The sequence below is a fragment of the Emydura macquarii genome, unplaced genomic scaffold (assembly GCF_026122565.2).
Source record: "Emydura macquarii macquarii isolate MOO-44397 ecotype Brisbane River unplaced genomic scaffold, CSIRO-AGI_Emac_v2 contig_431, whole genome shotgun sequence".
Taxonomy (NCBI): Eukaryota; Metazoa; Chordata; order Testudines; family Chelidae; genus Emydura; species Emydura macquarii.
In genome coordinates this window covers 2,021,063-2,037,708 of record NW_027130568.1, presented here as the reverse complement: position 1 = coordinate 2,037,708, position 16,646 = coordinate 2,021,063, and the positions used below count along the sequence as shown (strand labels likewise).

General features: G+C 39.7%; 1 protein-coding gene across 1 annotated transcript in view; it reads left to right on the top strand.

Moving 5' to 3' along the window:
- Window positions 1-16,646, top strand: part of CDH19 (cadherin 19) — a 156,649-nt gene that overhangs the window by 120,507 nt on the left and 19,496 nt on the right. Inside the window, exons 6-9 of the mRNA XM_067537481.1 lie at window positions 3,895-4,079; window positions 5,369-5,622; window positions 8,319-8,455; window positions 14,640-14,761. Of these exons, the coding sequence (XP_067393582.1) occupies window positions 3,895-4,079; window positions 5,369-5,622; window positions 8,319-8,455; window positions 14,640-14,761 (698 nt within the window). The remainder of the gene's footprint in view (window positions 1-3,894; window positions 4,080-5,368; window positions 5,623-8,318; window positions 8,456-14,639; window positions 14,762-16,646) is intronic.

Here is a 16,646-nt window from a genome sequence, read left to right as displayed (position 1 = left end):
ATTGATTTCAATTGAACTGGGACTTCACACAATAGTTTAAAAAGCCCAAAGGGCCACAATCAATCTTCTATTTTCCTGTGCTCAGGCAGAGGCAACTGAACTGCTATGCTATCTTCCCTATGGATCCCACAACCTAGTAAGGAAACAGGCAGTGTAGAACCTAGATCTTCACTCTCCTCCCTTCCCTTTGTCAGGAGACTGGGATATAGGAGGTTAGGTGTCATGCCTACTGGTCAGAGTCTGAATGCCAGAGCCAGGGGTCAAGACAGGACCAGGAAGCAGGGCAGAAGGTCAGAACTGGAGTCAGAGTCCGAATGCTGGAGTCAAGGGTTGAGACAAAATCGGAATCAGAGCTGAGGGTCACAGCTGGATTACTAGGAGTCAGGGAAGGCAGGAGCAGGGTTGGTTTTCAGGCAGGATCTGGGCAGCAGCTTTGGAGGAGCAGAGCAGGAGCAGGGCTTGGTGAGAGACAAGCATGGAGAGGCAGAGAAGGCGTGGGCATTGAGCAGCCAGTGAGGTACTGCTGATGCTGAGCTTAAGAACCAGCCTGCTGCTTCTCAACCAGTCAGGCAGGGTAGTTCATCAGGCAGCTCAACTGGCTGATTAGGGTGTCAGGAGTACTGAGCAGGCGCAGCTGCAGGGCCTTACTCTGATAGTACCTTCCTCAGCGAGGGCATCCTCTAAGTGCCCTTGATGACTTGTTTTTCAGGATGGCTCTGTGAAAGGTCCACAACAGATCCAGGGCATGAATATGATTCACTAGTTTCCAGAACCACTCATCCAGGCCGTAGCCCTCCCAGTCCATCAAGTATTTGAGTTGCCCTCTAACTCATTGGCAGTTAAGGATTTGCTGACATACAGAGTCACTGTGTCCCGGGACTATTACAGGGTGGTGTGGAGTTAAGGGCTTAAGCACTGTGGGAAGAGTTCTCTGTGTACAGCTTCAGAAGGGAGACATGAAATACAGGATGGATCTTCAGGGATTTAGATCATTGCAACCTGAAAGTTACTGGGTTGATCTGTGCCTCAGTCTTGACACTGGTGGTCCAATTTGGCCTAGGGGGGAGTCAATTTAAGATTGCAGATGGAGAACCAAACTTTGTCTCCTATGGCAAAATCAGGGGTGGCTTGGCGGTCTTGATCAGAATATGGTTTATATGCTTCCTTAGCTGCTTGTCAGAGCCCTTTGAGTTCCTGCTGTGCCTGATGGAGGTTGGTAGCTAGATCTGTGACAGCAAATATTGGGGAGTTCGTGGGGACATCTGGAAGAAAGTGGGGGTGAAAATCATAGTTGGAAAAAAAAAAAAACAAACAAACCCAGAAACAGACTTTGCTGGGTAGAGACCTGTACTAAATTATTTACTGAGAATAATATTAGTTGAAAATTCAGCCATTTTTCAGGCAAAATCCTTATATTTAAGTGGTAACGTGGAGGCAGTGGATTGGACTACAGCGGGTAACAAGACTCCCTGGGGATTAACCTGCTCAGACTCAGAATCTTGAGGAAGGCAAGCTGAAGAATAACGTGCTCCCAATCTATGGTCCACACAGTCAGGTTTCAGGAACCTGCCCGCCAATGAATGCATGGGTCATGGGTAGTAAGCCAACGCATGCTGAGAATTACTGGAAAGTGTGGTGCTCAGATAAATCCAAATTGGAGGGTCTCTTGGCTACTCTGGAGAGTCAGAACCTCTACGGGTGCGTTCTGGTGGGTAACCAGGCCTAATGAAAGGAGAAAGCCATCAAGAGACTCCATCAACTCCGGGGTGTCTTTGTGTTGGATGTGGATCTGGTGTACTCATGAAAAATCCTGATCCATGAAGTTACCTGAGACACCTAAATCCACGAGTGCCTCCAGGTGGACCTCGGAGATGAAGGGGTGTAGGACTTGCAGAAGGAGCTGGAGATGTGTCAGGACCTTCCTGCTCATTGCCAAGGTACCAGCAGACAGATACTGATGCTGAGTATCATTGAGAGGCAGAGAACAACACCCAGCCCAGACCTCACTATCAGGGGCTGGGGTTGGGTATTCACTGAGCAGGGTGCCAATTGCAGGGCAGCCCAATACAAAGCATCCTGGTTTTCTCTGCGTTGGAGATACAGGGTTGGACTTGGTCGAGCTGTGTGAGTTTGGGCTATGGGTAAGGTGCTGAAGGTTGGTGGGCCAGATATGGCAGGACTGGCAAGAGTCGGAAAACTGATCTTCTATCTTGGCAGTGTTCCATCAGGTAGTTGTCCATCTGTATGCTCAGGTCAATCAAGGCATCCAGAGTCCACTCATGCCAACCCTTCTTTGACATTATTATTTAGGTCAAAGTGGAAATGATAATGCTTCATGACCTTGTTCCTTTCAGTATCCACTACCAAGCAGCAGAACTCCATGGCACTGTTAGCAATAGGCCAAGGTCTCTGCCGCAACACCCCAAAGGCAGCCTCGGCTGTGCGCTCATGATTAGGGTAATCGAAGATCACCGCTATGGCTTGAATGAAGTCTTCAAGCTGGCCCAGGAGTGGGCTTGCTTTCTCCATGAGTGGAGATGCCCATTCCAGAGACTCCCCAGTCAGTAGGCTGATAATCAGCTGCACCCTGAATTGATCAGTGGGGAATGACTGCAGGTGCAGCAAAATAGGAGCCGACATTGATTGAGGAACCCCCAAATCCTGCCCCACTCACTGTTAAACTTATCAGGCAAGGGAATCTTTGGCTCACACGGAGCTGGAGGAGGAGTTGGGGATGCAGCTTCCTGCCTGTGCAGTGATGCATGCTGTGCCTTCAGGGCAATGACCTGGGCCTGCAGGGTCTGTAAGGCAACCCCTATCTCTGACAGGGAAAGATTGGCTGGGGAGAAATCCATATTAGCCAATGGTCTGGACCCATAGTCAGCCTAGTTCCCCTCTGTTTCAGTTTTGGGCTGCTTAAACTGTCAGGAGAATGGGCCACAGAAAGTCATGACCAGAGGTTGGATCAGGAGTCAGGCCTAGTGGTCGGAGTCCAAAATCCAGAGCCTGGGGTTGGGATAGGACCAGAACCAGGAAGCAGGGCTGAAGGTCAGAACTGGAATCAGATTCTGAATGCCAGAGCCAAGGGTCGAGACAGAGTTGGAGTCAGGAATCAGAGCTGAGGATTGGAACCAGATTACCAGGGGTCAGGAAAGGCAGGAGCAGGGCTGGTTTTGACACAGGAGCAAGGTTGGGACAGCATGGGAACAAGGCTGGGTGCAGGGCAAGATCTGGGCTGAAGCTGTGGAAGAGCAGAGCAAGGGCAGGACATGGTGAGAGACATGGACAGGGAGGCTGAGAGGGCATGGACATTGAGCAGCCAGCATGCTACTGCTGCTGCTGATCTTACGAACTGACCAGCTAGCTTCCTGAGCCAATTGGGCAGGGCAGTCTGAAGGCTGCACGTTGCCTTGTTAGGGTATCAGAAGTACTGAGCAGGCACTGCTTCAGGGCTTTATTCCTGATACCTTTTCCATACCTCTGCAATGTAGCAGGCTACCAACAGGGTCACTGCTCAGCAGCTGCAGCAGGAGAATAGGACAGTATCTACTTAGCGAACTCCCAGCTCATCTCAGAGCTGTTTCTCAAGCCACAGGGGAGCAGTTGTGATGCAGTTGTGGAGGTGCTGCCCTCTAGTGCCTCCTCACAGGAATGAGGCTGGTTCAACCCTTCCCATTGAACCTCCCATGGCATGGCTCAGGGAACACATTTTCAATTTATATTCAGGCAAAAATATTTTTCTTAAATAGTTAACCCCTATGGCCTCAGGTGAGGGTTTCTGAGGGCCACTAGTCATCCTCAGGGCACAGGTTGGACGTCACTGCTTTAGACCATTATAGATCATGGAGAAAGTTGACAAAGTTTAATATGTTGATATTTGAATGTTTCTTTAAGAGTTCTACTACATGAATGTCTCTGAGGCAGCACTAGTGGGCTCTACTATAGGCCAAATCATGGCAGATGACAGCGACATAGGCGAGAATGCAGCCATGAATTATGTCATCGAAGGAGCTGAGTCACGCGTTTTTGACATCATTACTAACAATGAGACCCAAGAAGGAATTGTTATATTAAAAGAGGTGAGACATAAAAAAACCCCACTAAAATGAGACATATCACTGAATGTTTTAAAATAATAACAACAACAATAAAAAACATTGAACATTGTTGTTTCCATGTTTTTCTAGCTGGCTTCCTTAGGCACTAATAATCTGACTTGAAAATAGGATCTGGAATGGTGTGGGGAAAAACAAGCTCACTAGCTGAGAAAGTAAATTGATATTTTTGGTTTGTGGCTCCAGCAATTGGGGTCAGGCTATCTGAGTTTTAGTCCCAGCTTTGCAATGGTCTCTTTATATGATTGTGTCTTAACCTCTCTTTCCCTCAAATGAGGCATAACTCATGGTTAGTAAAGAACGTTAAGATCCTGAGATGGAAGGTACTTCCATGTATAAGTGAAAAGTATTATGATTTCTTTAGTGAAACATGTTCACAAAGCTTCGGTTGTATATGGGATTTATTTTAACATCACAAGAAAATTAAGAATCATCTACTAGAACTGAACTGATGACAAGTTTTCCTTTTAAACCTTGCAGGGGAGGGAAAAGACAGAAAGTAAGTTCACTTAGTTGATTACCTACATTTTCATGATCTGGAAAGCCAAAAATATTCTGTGATAGAGCTAATGAACACAAGTATTTACTCAGACCATGTCCGCACTTTGGTGAAGTATGGGAGACTAAAGAATTTGATGTTGCTATTTTTGCCCATTTGGAACAGTTACAACTAAAGGAAGCTGTTTTGCTAATATTTTTGTTGTAATTTGTATTGCTAGCACTTGACTAAAGAAATGGTATGACAGAGTGGTCATTGAACTATTTTTCTTTTGTTTTTTAAAAGGGGAGGCAGAGTTGTTTGTTCTGAAGACTAAACTTTAATAAATTCAGTTTGAGCATCTGCAGATTAATTAATTCCCCTTATTCCATATGAAAATTCATATGCTATATTGTATAGTGTTGTCTACATGTGAAATAAAGGTATTAAGAAGACAACCTACATTAGACATAAGTGATGAAGTAAGGTATCCATTACAATACTATTAAAATCATAACATCAGGGCAAGCCATGATGCCAAGGAAATCAATCCTTAATAGTCAAAGCAAACTAAAGTAAGGCACATTTTAATAATTAAACTGTTTTTGCAGTGTGTGTTTGTGTATACATAAATATATATGTAACTCCTTTAAAACATTCCCAAAAGAAGTGTACCACTATTTCTTGTCTTTAATCTTACATCAGTCATTAATCTATTATTAATTTTCAAATGCTAAAAAAGGAATATTCCACTTCCCACTTTGTTTGTCTACAGAAAGTGGATTATGAAAGCAAAAGGAGATACAGTGTTAGAACAAAAGCTATCAACAGGCACACTGATGACCATTTTATGAAAGAAGGGCCATTTGAAGACACAGCCATTATCAAGATCAGTGTGGAAGATGCTGATGAACCTCCGGTTTTCACCTCACAAGACTATGTGATGGAAATCACTGAAGAGGCCATGAATGGCTCATCTGTAGGTGCTGTAACTGCCAGAGATCCAGACAATGCTAACAGTCCCATCAGGTATAATATGTAAAATGTAAATAGGTATTCCAGGAAGAAGTGATTTAAAAACTAAGGCTGAGATTTTCAAAGGTGCCTCAGACTATTTAAATGAGAAAAATTTCCAGGGGACTCTTTTCCATTACGCAGGACTTTGCTTCATGAACGAGCTAAAGTGCACCTATGTTATGATAGCGTTGATGCACTTTCATATCATATTAAAGCAAATAGTCTGGAATACTAAAATGTCATTTCCCTCCTTCTGGGCTTAAATCCTGACCCTTGCACAAAGCCTGAGTAAATGGGTTTTGTCAATGAATTCTTCATACTAGCCAATGGATGGAAAAATAGATCAACTAGTAGATCAAAATAGATCAACTAGCCCTGTAGAGGATGTGGAGCAACAGCAGAACTGTAGTGCGATGTTTACAGCTAAAACCTCGGGCCTGCTGTAGCTTAGATATCCCAGTGTTATGCATAGTTGCTGGTCCACTGGCCATGCCCCATCCCTACTCCAGCGTGCTCCCCAAAATCTCCTTTACAGAGGGGCAGAAGGAAACATTGCAGAGAAGTGCTATATTTTACACTTGGGTAGGGAAGAGAAATGTCCACTCCACAGCTGGGATCAAGCCATCTCTGTGTAACATAATTAGACCAGTTCCCTTGCCTTTCAGGCCTTCCATGTCTGATATTTGCCCCATAGTGAAATTATGTGTAGAAGGACTATACAAACTATGTATTTCACAAGATACTTTCACTGTATCTTAAGGCAGGAGACAGGTGATTAATCTTAAGCATATGATTTGTAATTAAAATAGCTTGTAGAGTCAGTTGGCATCATTGCATTCTGCTTAATTTAGACAAACTAGGGTACTGGACAAACTAGTTTAGTGCAAAATAATCCATTAATGTGGATTAAATTATCAATTTCTTAGTAGTTGATTTACTCTATCATCTATACTTCAACATATTTTAGATTTCCAATATTTTTGTCTTATTTAAAATTAGTTTCCTATTATATTATTTTAAAACTTAATCTGGGGTAAAATTAACTTAAGAAAAATACAAATATATGTACAGAATTTTTCAAAACACCTGTTATTTTGCACGGAGAATTATATATCTGCTCTGAAACATGTAAATACTGTGAATATTTATAATATTTGTATAGTATTTTTTTCTAAATAAAATATTTCCATAGGGGTTACTGTGATGTAAATGTGTGTTTATTGCTCCAATCCAGCAATGCTTAAGCAGGTTTGTGCACCACTGATTTTCTTTAAAATGGAACATTTCAATTTGCAGCATGCATCAAGAGTGATTTTAAGGCATATATGTATATATTAGAAAAAGTATACACATATACTGTCATTATGTAACAATAACTCAGCTGTCAGTGTTTTTTTATAATACAAAAAACAAAACAAAACCAGGCCTGATTTGCCATTATGGACACCAGTTTGCAAACACCAATATATGTTAAAATAAATAAAGTTTATTTAAAACAAACAAACCAACAGACCTCTGAAATCAGAAAAATGAAACAGAAACAAGAAGAGAAGATTATGTGTGTGGGGAGGGTGTATGAGTATTCTCAATATGAAAGACATTTAAAGCCGAGTTATAAATCCCTGAAATAGGAGTTTATAAAACAGATGTTGACAAGCCTCTTGCTAAACTGAAGCGAATAGACACCAATATATTATGATAGTTCTTGAATTTAGTATCTTGCTGATTTTCACACAGGCTGCATGGCAACTATAAATTAAAAGACAGCCATCCAAACATTGGCATTTAAATTGGACTATCAGAGAAGAGTCCTAAGTGTCAATATGTAAAATAAAGGCTTTATCAAACAATAATTACCTCTTCTTCTCCAGCTTTTATTTTAAAGAATGGGTATTCTGAACAGGACCGATGCAGACCTTCTGAGTATTTTCTCAGAGTTCACTTCCATGAAATAGCCACCTTCTGTGCCTTATGAATAAAGCCACACATTTATTTTTAATCTTTAAAAAAATACAATAATTTAAAAATCTCTGTCATTCTAATCTATATATTTGGCTTCACTCACTGCCTTTTTCATAGTCATAATATGTGGCCAGTGATAAAAATTTAACTATAATTCCACTTGCAATTTGTGTATATGCTTATGAGCATCGCGTGCAATGCTTTTCAAATGACGGCTCTTGCAGCAGAGCTCCAAGTTGTAACCATTGTAATAATTTCTCACTTTTGGATTTTGTACCTCGGGTTAGCAGACACCTCCTTACAGATAGTCAGTTGCCTTTCTTTTTTCCTAATGCTCATTCTTTTGACATGTCAGCAACAACAAAATAGATTTGCCATTATACCTCTACTTAGTTGCCAGTGTTATTAATTTTACAAGTGGCGTTTTTGTTGTTTCTTTTCAACCAAGTCATTCCCCTGCTGTGAGCCCGACTTAGAAATAAGAATGAATAATGTATTTTAGATTCAGTTCACATTAATATAGATCTTAGGCATATTTAGTTTTCTGAAAAGAAGAGCTTTGATCTTGGCAGCAGTGAATTTTAAATGTTTATAAGTGTACATTTTTCATAATTTCTGAGTTGCTGCAGCACACATTTATATGTATAAATGCACAGGACTGTTTTCTCAACTTCAATAGCTTTATATGTCCTTGTTTCAGGTGGAACATTTCAGTATTAGGCAATCTCTTTACTCTTTTGGTGCAGGTATTCTATTGTTCACAGCACGTATTTAAAGAGATTGTTCAGCATCAATGCACACAATGGAACAATCATTATAACTAAGCCTCTGGACCGAGAGACAGCTGCTTGGCACAACATAACGGTTACAGCCACAGAAATGAGTGAGTAAGAATTTAAGGAACACTATGTTTTATATCCTGCATGCACTTAGTGTAATTATCATCAGAATATCCCTTCTTTTAAATGGAGAATACATACTACTTTCTCATTATATTGTTGTTTCTTGTTACATTAAGGAGCATTATTAAAATGATGAGTTCAATGGAAACAGGATGTTTTTGAGCTCCAAGGTCTTGTGCTCTTTCATAAAAGATAACCTTAGGGAAAAAAAAAGAAAAAGAAATTGTAATGGGATAGAGACTCTAACACTTTCAAGTTACACTGAAGCATATGAACTGCTCCCCCGGTACAAGATCTTATGTTAAATTAGACCCTGGTTAATTTCACACCAGATTTTTGACTAGTATAAAATTAGCCAGGGTCTAATTTAACACCAGTCAGAAACCTGTGTCTCAAATTAATTGTTAATGTAGGGCCTAAATCATCTAGACTTCTTTACAGTGACAATTAAAACTAGGAAGCCTCCTTTATATAGATTTCACCTGTCAGTTTTGTCTGAAAGTCAAATGCAAATTGCCTCTGTTTGTGCTTTCAGTTATCAAGCTGAACATTATAGAAAATGCTTATTTGCTAATTTGGGACTAGGTGTGACAAAATTTGTACCATCTTAGTTAAAATTAATCACATCATCCAGAGGAAGAAAAAAGAACAAAACAGGAGGATCAACTACTTTTTGCCATGCATTTTTAACAACTAGCATGTGGTTTACACATTGTGCCATATAAAATTGTTTTTTATGACTATTTAGAAATATGGAGACAAGGTCGGTGATGTAATATATTTTATTGGACCAACTTCTTGTCTATAGTGAAAGAAACTGTCTAGAAATATGTTAATCCAATATATTCTGCATAAGAAAGCATTTCCCTGTATACATCAGAATAGTAGATGCAATGGTGATCTTAATATAGTGAAGTTGGTAGGAATATTTACTGCAATCATTTTGTATTTGAGAGTTGATATTCTTGTTTGCCTTCATGGTTTCTCTGAGAGTTTTTAAACACGAATGTATCTTCTTTTTCATTTTGTTGGACAGCTGGCAGGTGATATGGTGGAATGGAAAGTATCTCTGGCATATTTTTGTCATGCCTTGAATAGCTCTATAGAAACACTGCAGGATGACTTTGGTCTAGGCTTCTGACTTTTATGTTTAGCTAAACAATAAAAAGGGAGAGAACCAAATGTTACAACTGAATAAATGTCTCCTGGAGCAGAAGAAATGCCAAGGCTTTCAGTGTCAAGAAATATTAAAATATGTATTGTAAGAGGAGGCAGCCCTTCTAATTCTGCTATATTTATTCTCTAGCTCTTTAATGATGGTAAGGTCACCATTTATCAGATCATATCCAGAGGTATTAAAGGTGGGTAACATTAACATGGGTATCCCTGAAGATGATTTACATAATCAATTAATGACTTTTAATACCTGAAATATAATCATAAGGTATATCCTGTGTATAGAGCAATCTTTACTTGAAAAACAAAGAAACTATGGGTGAAATTCTGGCTCCATTGACACCAATGGCAAAACTCCTATTGACTTCAGTGGAACCAGGATATCATCCCATATGGGCCATTTATGGTAACAGCCCCTTTGTACCTATTAAGTGACATAAATCCACCTTCAAATCCCATAAGTGTCCTGGCATCTGCACCATAGCTAGGCCCTGCACCTCCATCCCCCATCATTTTTCATCATAGGTGACAGAAGGGCGCAGGGAGGAGTTCCACGGCAATCCTCCACTGTTGTAGGTTCCATTAAAGAGAATGCATCAGTGTCACAACATAGAATATGTCTACTTGTGCCAGGGCTGACTTTGAGATTCTCAGAGGCTTTTTTCTCCTACCTTACTTTAGATTGACATTTGAGAGTCCAAAGCTTTCTTAAAATCCTATCCAATAGATCCAGGGAACTAATCACTAACGACAATCACTGCATCACTTTAGCAAACTTCCCTTCGCCTTCTGAGTGATTTGGTCAGTTTGGTCTCCAATTATTACTGTTGCAACCTTAATTTCTTCTTGCAGAGCCTTCCTGGACACCAGCTACTGTGTTACAGTTGATCTCCTACTGTCTTGGAACCTAGCTGTCTCTCAGCTTCCTCTTCCCCTCATGCAGACTGTAATCTTAGTAAATGTTCTGCTTAGCCTATCATAGGAAAGCAGTTATACAGCTATGCTCAGTTCCAGATATTCTCTTTTGTTGTGCAAGGGATAAGTGGTGAGGCAAGAGGTGCGTCTTTCTGCATAGGCATTCAAGCCTTTCCTTTGCCATTCAGGGCACAGCAAGGATCTAGCCAGACGCCACCTGGCCAGTACCTGAGACTGTAGAAGCAACTCTATATCTCTTTCTACCTCAGTTAACATGCCCTGGACAGCTATTACACAGTTGTGACAAATAACTCAATAGTACACTATTTCCTCTCAAGAAAAACCTCCTGAGTTCTCTGAGAAAGGTGAAAACCCCCACACTGATAGCTCCCTGCAATGTGGAAAAAATCCTTCCTGGCTCCTTAAATGAGTACTGGCCAAAAACTCAGAGCAAAGTTAGGAATCTACCAGTAGAAACAGAGAAACACCTAAAAACACCCAATGGAAGGGTAATTTGGGAAAGAAAACAGGTATAAATTGCAGTTCCTGGCCAGGGGGAACAATATACACTTCTCACAGTCACACATGCAGGAGGTGCTATTCAGTCAATGAAGTACCTATGCAGACCATAAATGGGCCAAGGAGGCTCTGAGGGTGGGAACTAAAATCCCCTTGGTTTCATTCAATCTCTGCCCAGGAGGCTGCCAAGAGCAATTGGGGGTGCTAAAATTCCCTCCCAATCTAGCTAGGATTCCAGAAATGTCTTTCCTCTACCATCCCAGACAAATGTCTTTACCACACACTTCCAATACAGCAGATAGGGTGTGGGTTGCAGTGTCAAAATTGTTTTTAAAGTGGATACATGATTGTTTGTTTTTAAAATACTGCAAGCCTGGAAAAATAAACAGCCCAACCAATTTTATTAATACATTCCCAACAATTCTTATTAACACTGGAATTAATCATGAGGAATTTCAAATCTTTCCTGAATATAATATAAGGGGTTATCATGCAGTGATTCTTTGATACCTATTACTGATGCCTACCATAAATCAGCACATCTCCACTGATTTCAATGGAGTTTTGCCAGTACTCACCAGCTACAGATCTGACTCAGTATATTTACAGTTGTTATTTCTGATACCATTCCCGCTGGCAGAAGACTCAGAAGTCATCAACTCTGATTCGTGTTTGTTGTAACAAACTAGTGAACTGTACATTTTAAAATGGTTATTAATTTCTTTCCTTTTTTTTTGCAGTTGACCTTCATAGTCCATTTGATTCACTTACTTGAGTAGAGGAAGCAGCCTGATGGAAAGGCTGATCAGCAGGCTGTTTATACTAGCACACACCAGCTTGCATTGTTAAACTACTGTGAAGGGTCTTGCAGATATCAGTCATGCTGTATAGTCAGACCAGGTTGTACTCTCCATCTTCTGTTTAGGGTCACAGGGATACACTACAATAGTTCTATTTACTGGAAAATATTATGCTAAGCTCCTGATCCAAATAAATACCTGACTTTAAGCATGTAAATATTCCTGTTGATTTCAGTGGGACTATTTATATGCTCAAGTGCTTTGCTGTACTGGGGCCAAAGTAGGTATGTTTATTACAGTGCCTGTGACATGTACTTTCTTGTAGTGTCTCTTTCTCTCAGTATAGGTTTGGTTCTGTAATATGAAAAGTGCTTTTGAAAGGTGTTGGTCACCCTCAACTTGTTCCGCTCCTATTGACTTCAGGAGGCATTCTGAGAATCTTTTAATAAATGAGCAAGACTATTTCTAGGCCTGATTTACATATAGATTGTGTACAAGTGTAACTACTTTGGTTAAGGTGTACTTTTTTTCACGGGAATATTTATACCAGAGTATCCCGTGACCCTGGAATCTCTTTGTGCCAACTGGGTGAAGGAACAGGAGTTGTGGGGGCATGGAGTTTTACAGAGATCCCCTGGGTCAAGTATATGCACAGTAACTCACCAAAGTATGGCATGGGAGATCTCTACTGAGACCCAGTATCCCACTGGGCATCATAATTCTCTCAAAATGAATGTACAGATAAGAATTAAGGAGTTATGTAGCTGTACTGGAAATTATATTCTCAGTGCCTTGGAGTTAAGGCAAGTAAACAGGAGATGACACTAACATGCCTCATATCGGCTCTCTTCCAGGCAGGGGGTTAAAGACGCTATCTCCCTGGGTGGGCATTGTGTACTGTCTGCTTCACAGTATAGCTCTATTTACATATGGAGCTAAAATTTGAAGCAAAGAGATTATGAACTATATGAGAGAGGATATTTACAGGAAGAAATAAAGCAGTGGAGGGAATACCGTTTACTAATAAAGACAGCGGATTGTTGGAGTGTTTGTGGGGAACAGGTATTCTCCTCTTTGCATCTCTCACTGAGGAGTCAAGCTAGCAGCATGTCTGGTCTCATGAATGGAAGATAAAGCCTGGCTGAAAAACACAGCAAGGTTTCTCTTTAAGTCATGAAAGCTACTTGTTAAATAAGTCTAGCTTCTAGAATGTGTTGAGATTTTACTTTACATGTAACCATCATTAGTTTACAATATTTCTATTTGCTATCATTTGAATCTCTGCTCTTTGTTAAATAAACTTTTGCTTGTTTTCACTATGAACATATCTAAATGTTGTGTGTGTTAAGCAGAGCTGTGATGTAAAGTGAAAATTGTAAGCTGGGGGTACTGTTAGCGAATCTGTGAAATCTGTGAAATCTGTCTCTACTGGACCATGGACTGGACACTCCAGGGAGATGCTCAGGGAGCTTGGGGGTTGGAGCAAGCCTATTACTAACATACAGAGGAACAGTGGAGCCTGCTTTGGCTAGGAAGGGAGTGTTAGTGTTGCCTGTGGCCGGTGGAGTCAGGGAGCTGATACACGGCAGGCACAGACAAGGCTTCCTGACACTAAAGGCAGGTGTTTCACAACCCTGGTTACCCTGGGAAGCACCACAAGCCCCTACAGCTATATCAATAAAAAGATGCCCTTAACAGGTGTATCTAAATCCCCTTTCCGTACCAGAAAAAGCTGTCAGTACAGTTATGCTGACATAACTGTATCACAGTAGAGGGGTTGAACCAATATCGTTAAAATGGTACAACGTGTGTGTATAGACAAGGCCCTAGAACTAAACCTTTTATATGTATGCGTATTTTGAACAAAGCTGTAGTGGAAGACAAAGGTGCTAATTGGGGAAAGTATGGAAATATTCAGGTTTCTGCACTTGGAGGCTTGTGCATGCAATGGATTTGTTATTACCCACATGCCTCATTTCTCTAGATCACAGTTTCTCAACTCATGGGCATGACCCAGAGGTGGGTGCATCCGTCCTGATTGGTTTATGGATATTTTGAAACAGTAGGAATTTTGGTGAAATTTGTTTTTACCCAAACCTATGAAATGTCAAATAAGACCAGCTCTAGTGGCAGCCTCGGCTCCAGCATTGCAAGGTGTTCTGTATGGACAAAGCCCCATTACATTCTATGGAGCTCTGTGCTGGTACAGCCATTGGCCCAGATTGATCAGCTTGTAGGATCAGGCTTGCTTTTTAAAAAATAAATCAATTCATAATATAATGGATGAATTAACAAATCCAAATCCAACATGTAATGTAGAAAGCATTATAAACATCTTTAATTGCCTTTTTAAAAATATGATGGTTTGTGGGATGGTGTTTTGAGACATTGGAGTCACAGAATAAAATAAAAATACATAATAATAATAATGATGATGATGATGAAGAGAGACTCTGCTTTATAATTTTGGCTGCTTCTCCAAATGATTTACAATATCAGAAATTCTTCTTGGTTGCTGTTGCAATCTTATTATCAGTGGTGTTAGCTTGCTAAAATAATTTTACAGCACAATGGATAGGAAAATCCCAACTGATGTAATATTATGAGCCGTATCTGTGTGCGTCAGTAAGGATTTCCTTTTCAGGTGAAGATTGTCATCATTCATAGAAAATGTTAATACCCATATTTCTTGAAAATATGCAGTGGGTTCGTTTGTAACTGTTGATTCTTAATTTCCTTTTCCCCATTTATTTAGGAAACCCAGAACAAATTTCTGAAGTATCTGTATATGTTCAAGTTCTTGATGTTAATGACCATGCTCCAGAATTCCCAAAACGCTATGAGATTTATGTGTGTGAAAATGCAAGATCTGGACAGGTAAGAGGCTGGGAAGTTGGTGTGTATCCATGCATTTTTCCCTTTACAGTGATTTAGACATTTGGCATGGGTATTGCCATTTGCTGTAACACAGTTTATTTCAATATTACAAATACAGGATGTATTTTATTCCTCTTCTAAAGCTTGTTTTTATTGGTGGATTTGAAATTCAGGGTTCAGAAGATCAAGCCCTGGCAACCAAAGGAGACATAATCTGACATAGAATTTTTTTTAAGCAGTTTCCTTCTCTACCTTTTACAATTTAATGTCACAGAGACAAAATCCTATGGGACTGAGATTCTCAGTAATTATATATAGCATTTGGAGAGGATTATTCATTGTCTTTTGGAATACAGTTAGGTTTAAATCTTTAATTATGCACCTGATCCAAAGCCTATTGAAGTCAATTGAAGTCTTAGCGGTCCTATTAGCATATTTTAATGTTTTAACTAAAAATGCAATGTTATCATTCTAGTAAATGATATTGATCATATCAATATTTGTTTTGTGCAACATATTTTTTCATTTGTTCATAAAGCAAAATGACATTTGTTTTCCTTTCTAAAGTTATTACTATTGTATAATATTGTTATGTGCTGATGAATTGCTGTTGTGTTCTGCCTCAAAGATGACTTTTTTTCAGGAGTAGGTGAAGTAATCTCTGAATTACATATAATTTCTACATTGCTCTAGGAAGAAAGGCACTACTGAAAACAATAATAGATATTAATGAGAGAAATTTCACCAAATCTATCTGAAGTAGGAAAATAATATTAGCCCTATTTTACAGATGAGAAAACTATAGAACAGAGATGTGTTAAGTGACTTGCCCAGCACCAAACAGTCTTGGGAGGAATAATAAGAAATAATTACAGGAATGCATAATTATCACAATCAACAATTATGATATTTTACTTAACTTAAAGATATAAAAAAGAGATTGTTATGCCTGATGTGCAATACAAATACATTTTACCTTCCTGTACTTTTAACAGACTGTTTCTGTAAACTTTCCATATATATAATATTTTAATTGCATCAGCAGGAGTCTACAGTTATAAATAGTATTTTTATGAAGTCCTTGATGACCACTGAACAAATCAGTTTACATTTTTGAATTGATATATAGTGAGAATTAATTCAAGGCAATTCAAGCTATAAGCTTTAACCAATGAATCTCTAAATGGCTTAGTTCCTGCCTATCTCAGGTTCCAATCCACAACCCACTGAATTAAGTAGAGCTCTTTCAAGCTCTGAGGGTGTGATCCATAGACAATGGAAATCAATGGAAAGGTTTCCATTAACTTCAGTGAGCTTTGGATCAGTCATTCAAATAATATCCCTCTTTTTGGCCATCTTTCCGCAACTAACTCTATGCTCGCCCAGGGTTCTGTCCACACATTGTCATTGTCAGGGCCTTTGGGGCTATCACAATAAGTTTCCCCCCTTTTTATGTTGGAAAGCGGTGTTGAAGGGTATTTTCAGTGATGGGATCCTTTCTCTGAAAATTGTTTCCCTCCTTAGTCTGGAATTTGTTTACTTTCATGGGGCACTGGAAAGCTTATCTATATTCTCAGGCCTTTCAGGATGGGAGGAGGTATTGAAGGAGAAAAGTTAATTATCCTGTGGGCTTTGGCGGATTTTATTGTTGGTGCCAGTCCAGTCTGTAAGTTTAAAACAACAAAAAACAAACACATACAAAAAATTATTTGTTCATGATTCAAGAACATAAAATGGCCATAGAAAATGAAGAAACTATAACAATAAATAAATAATAAAATAAAAGTGCCCCTTTGCTTATCCAAACTCAAAGGCAGTCTCAGAACAATGCTTATATCTCAGAACAACGCTAACCTTGAATTACATTTTCTATTTGTTTGCCAAA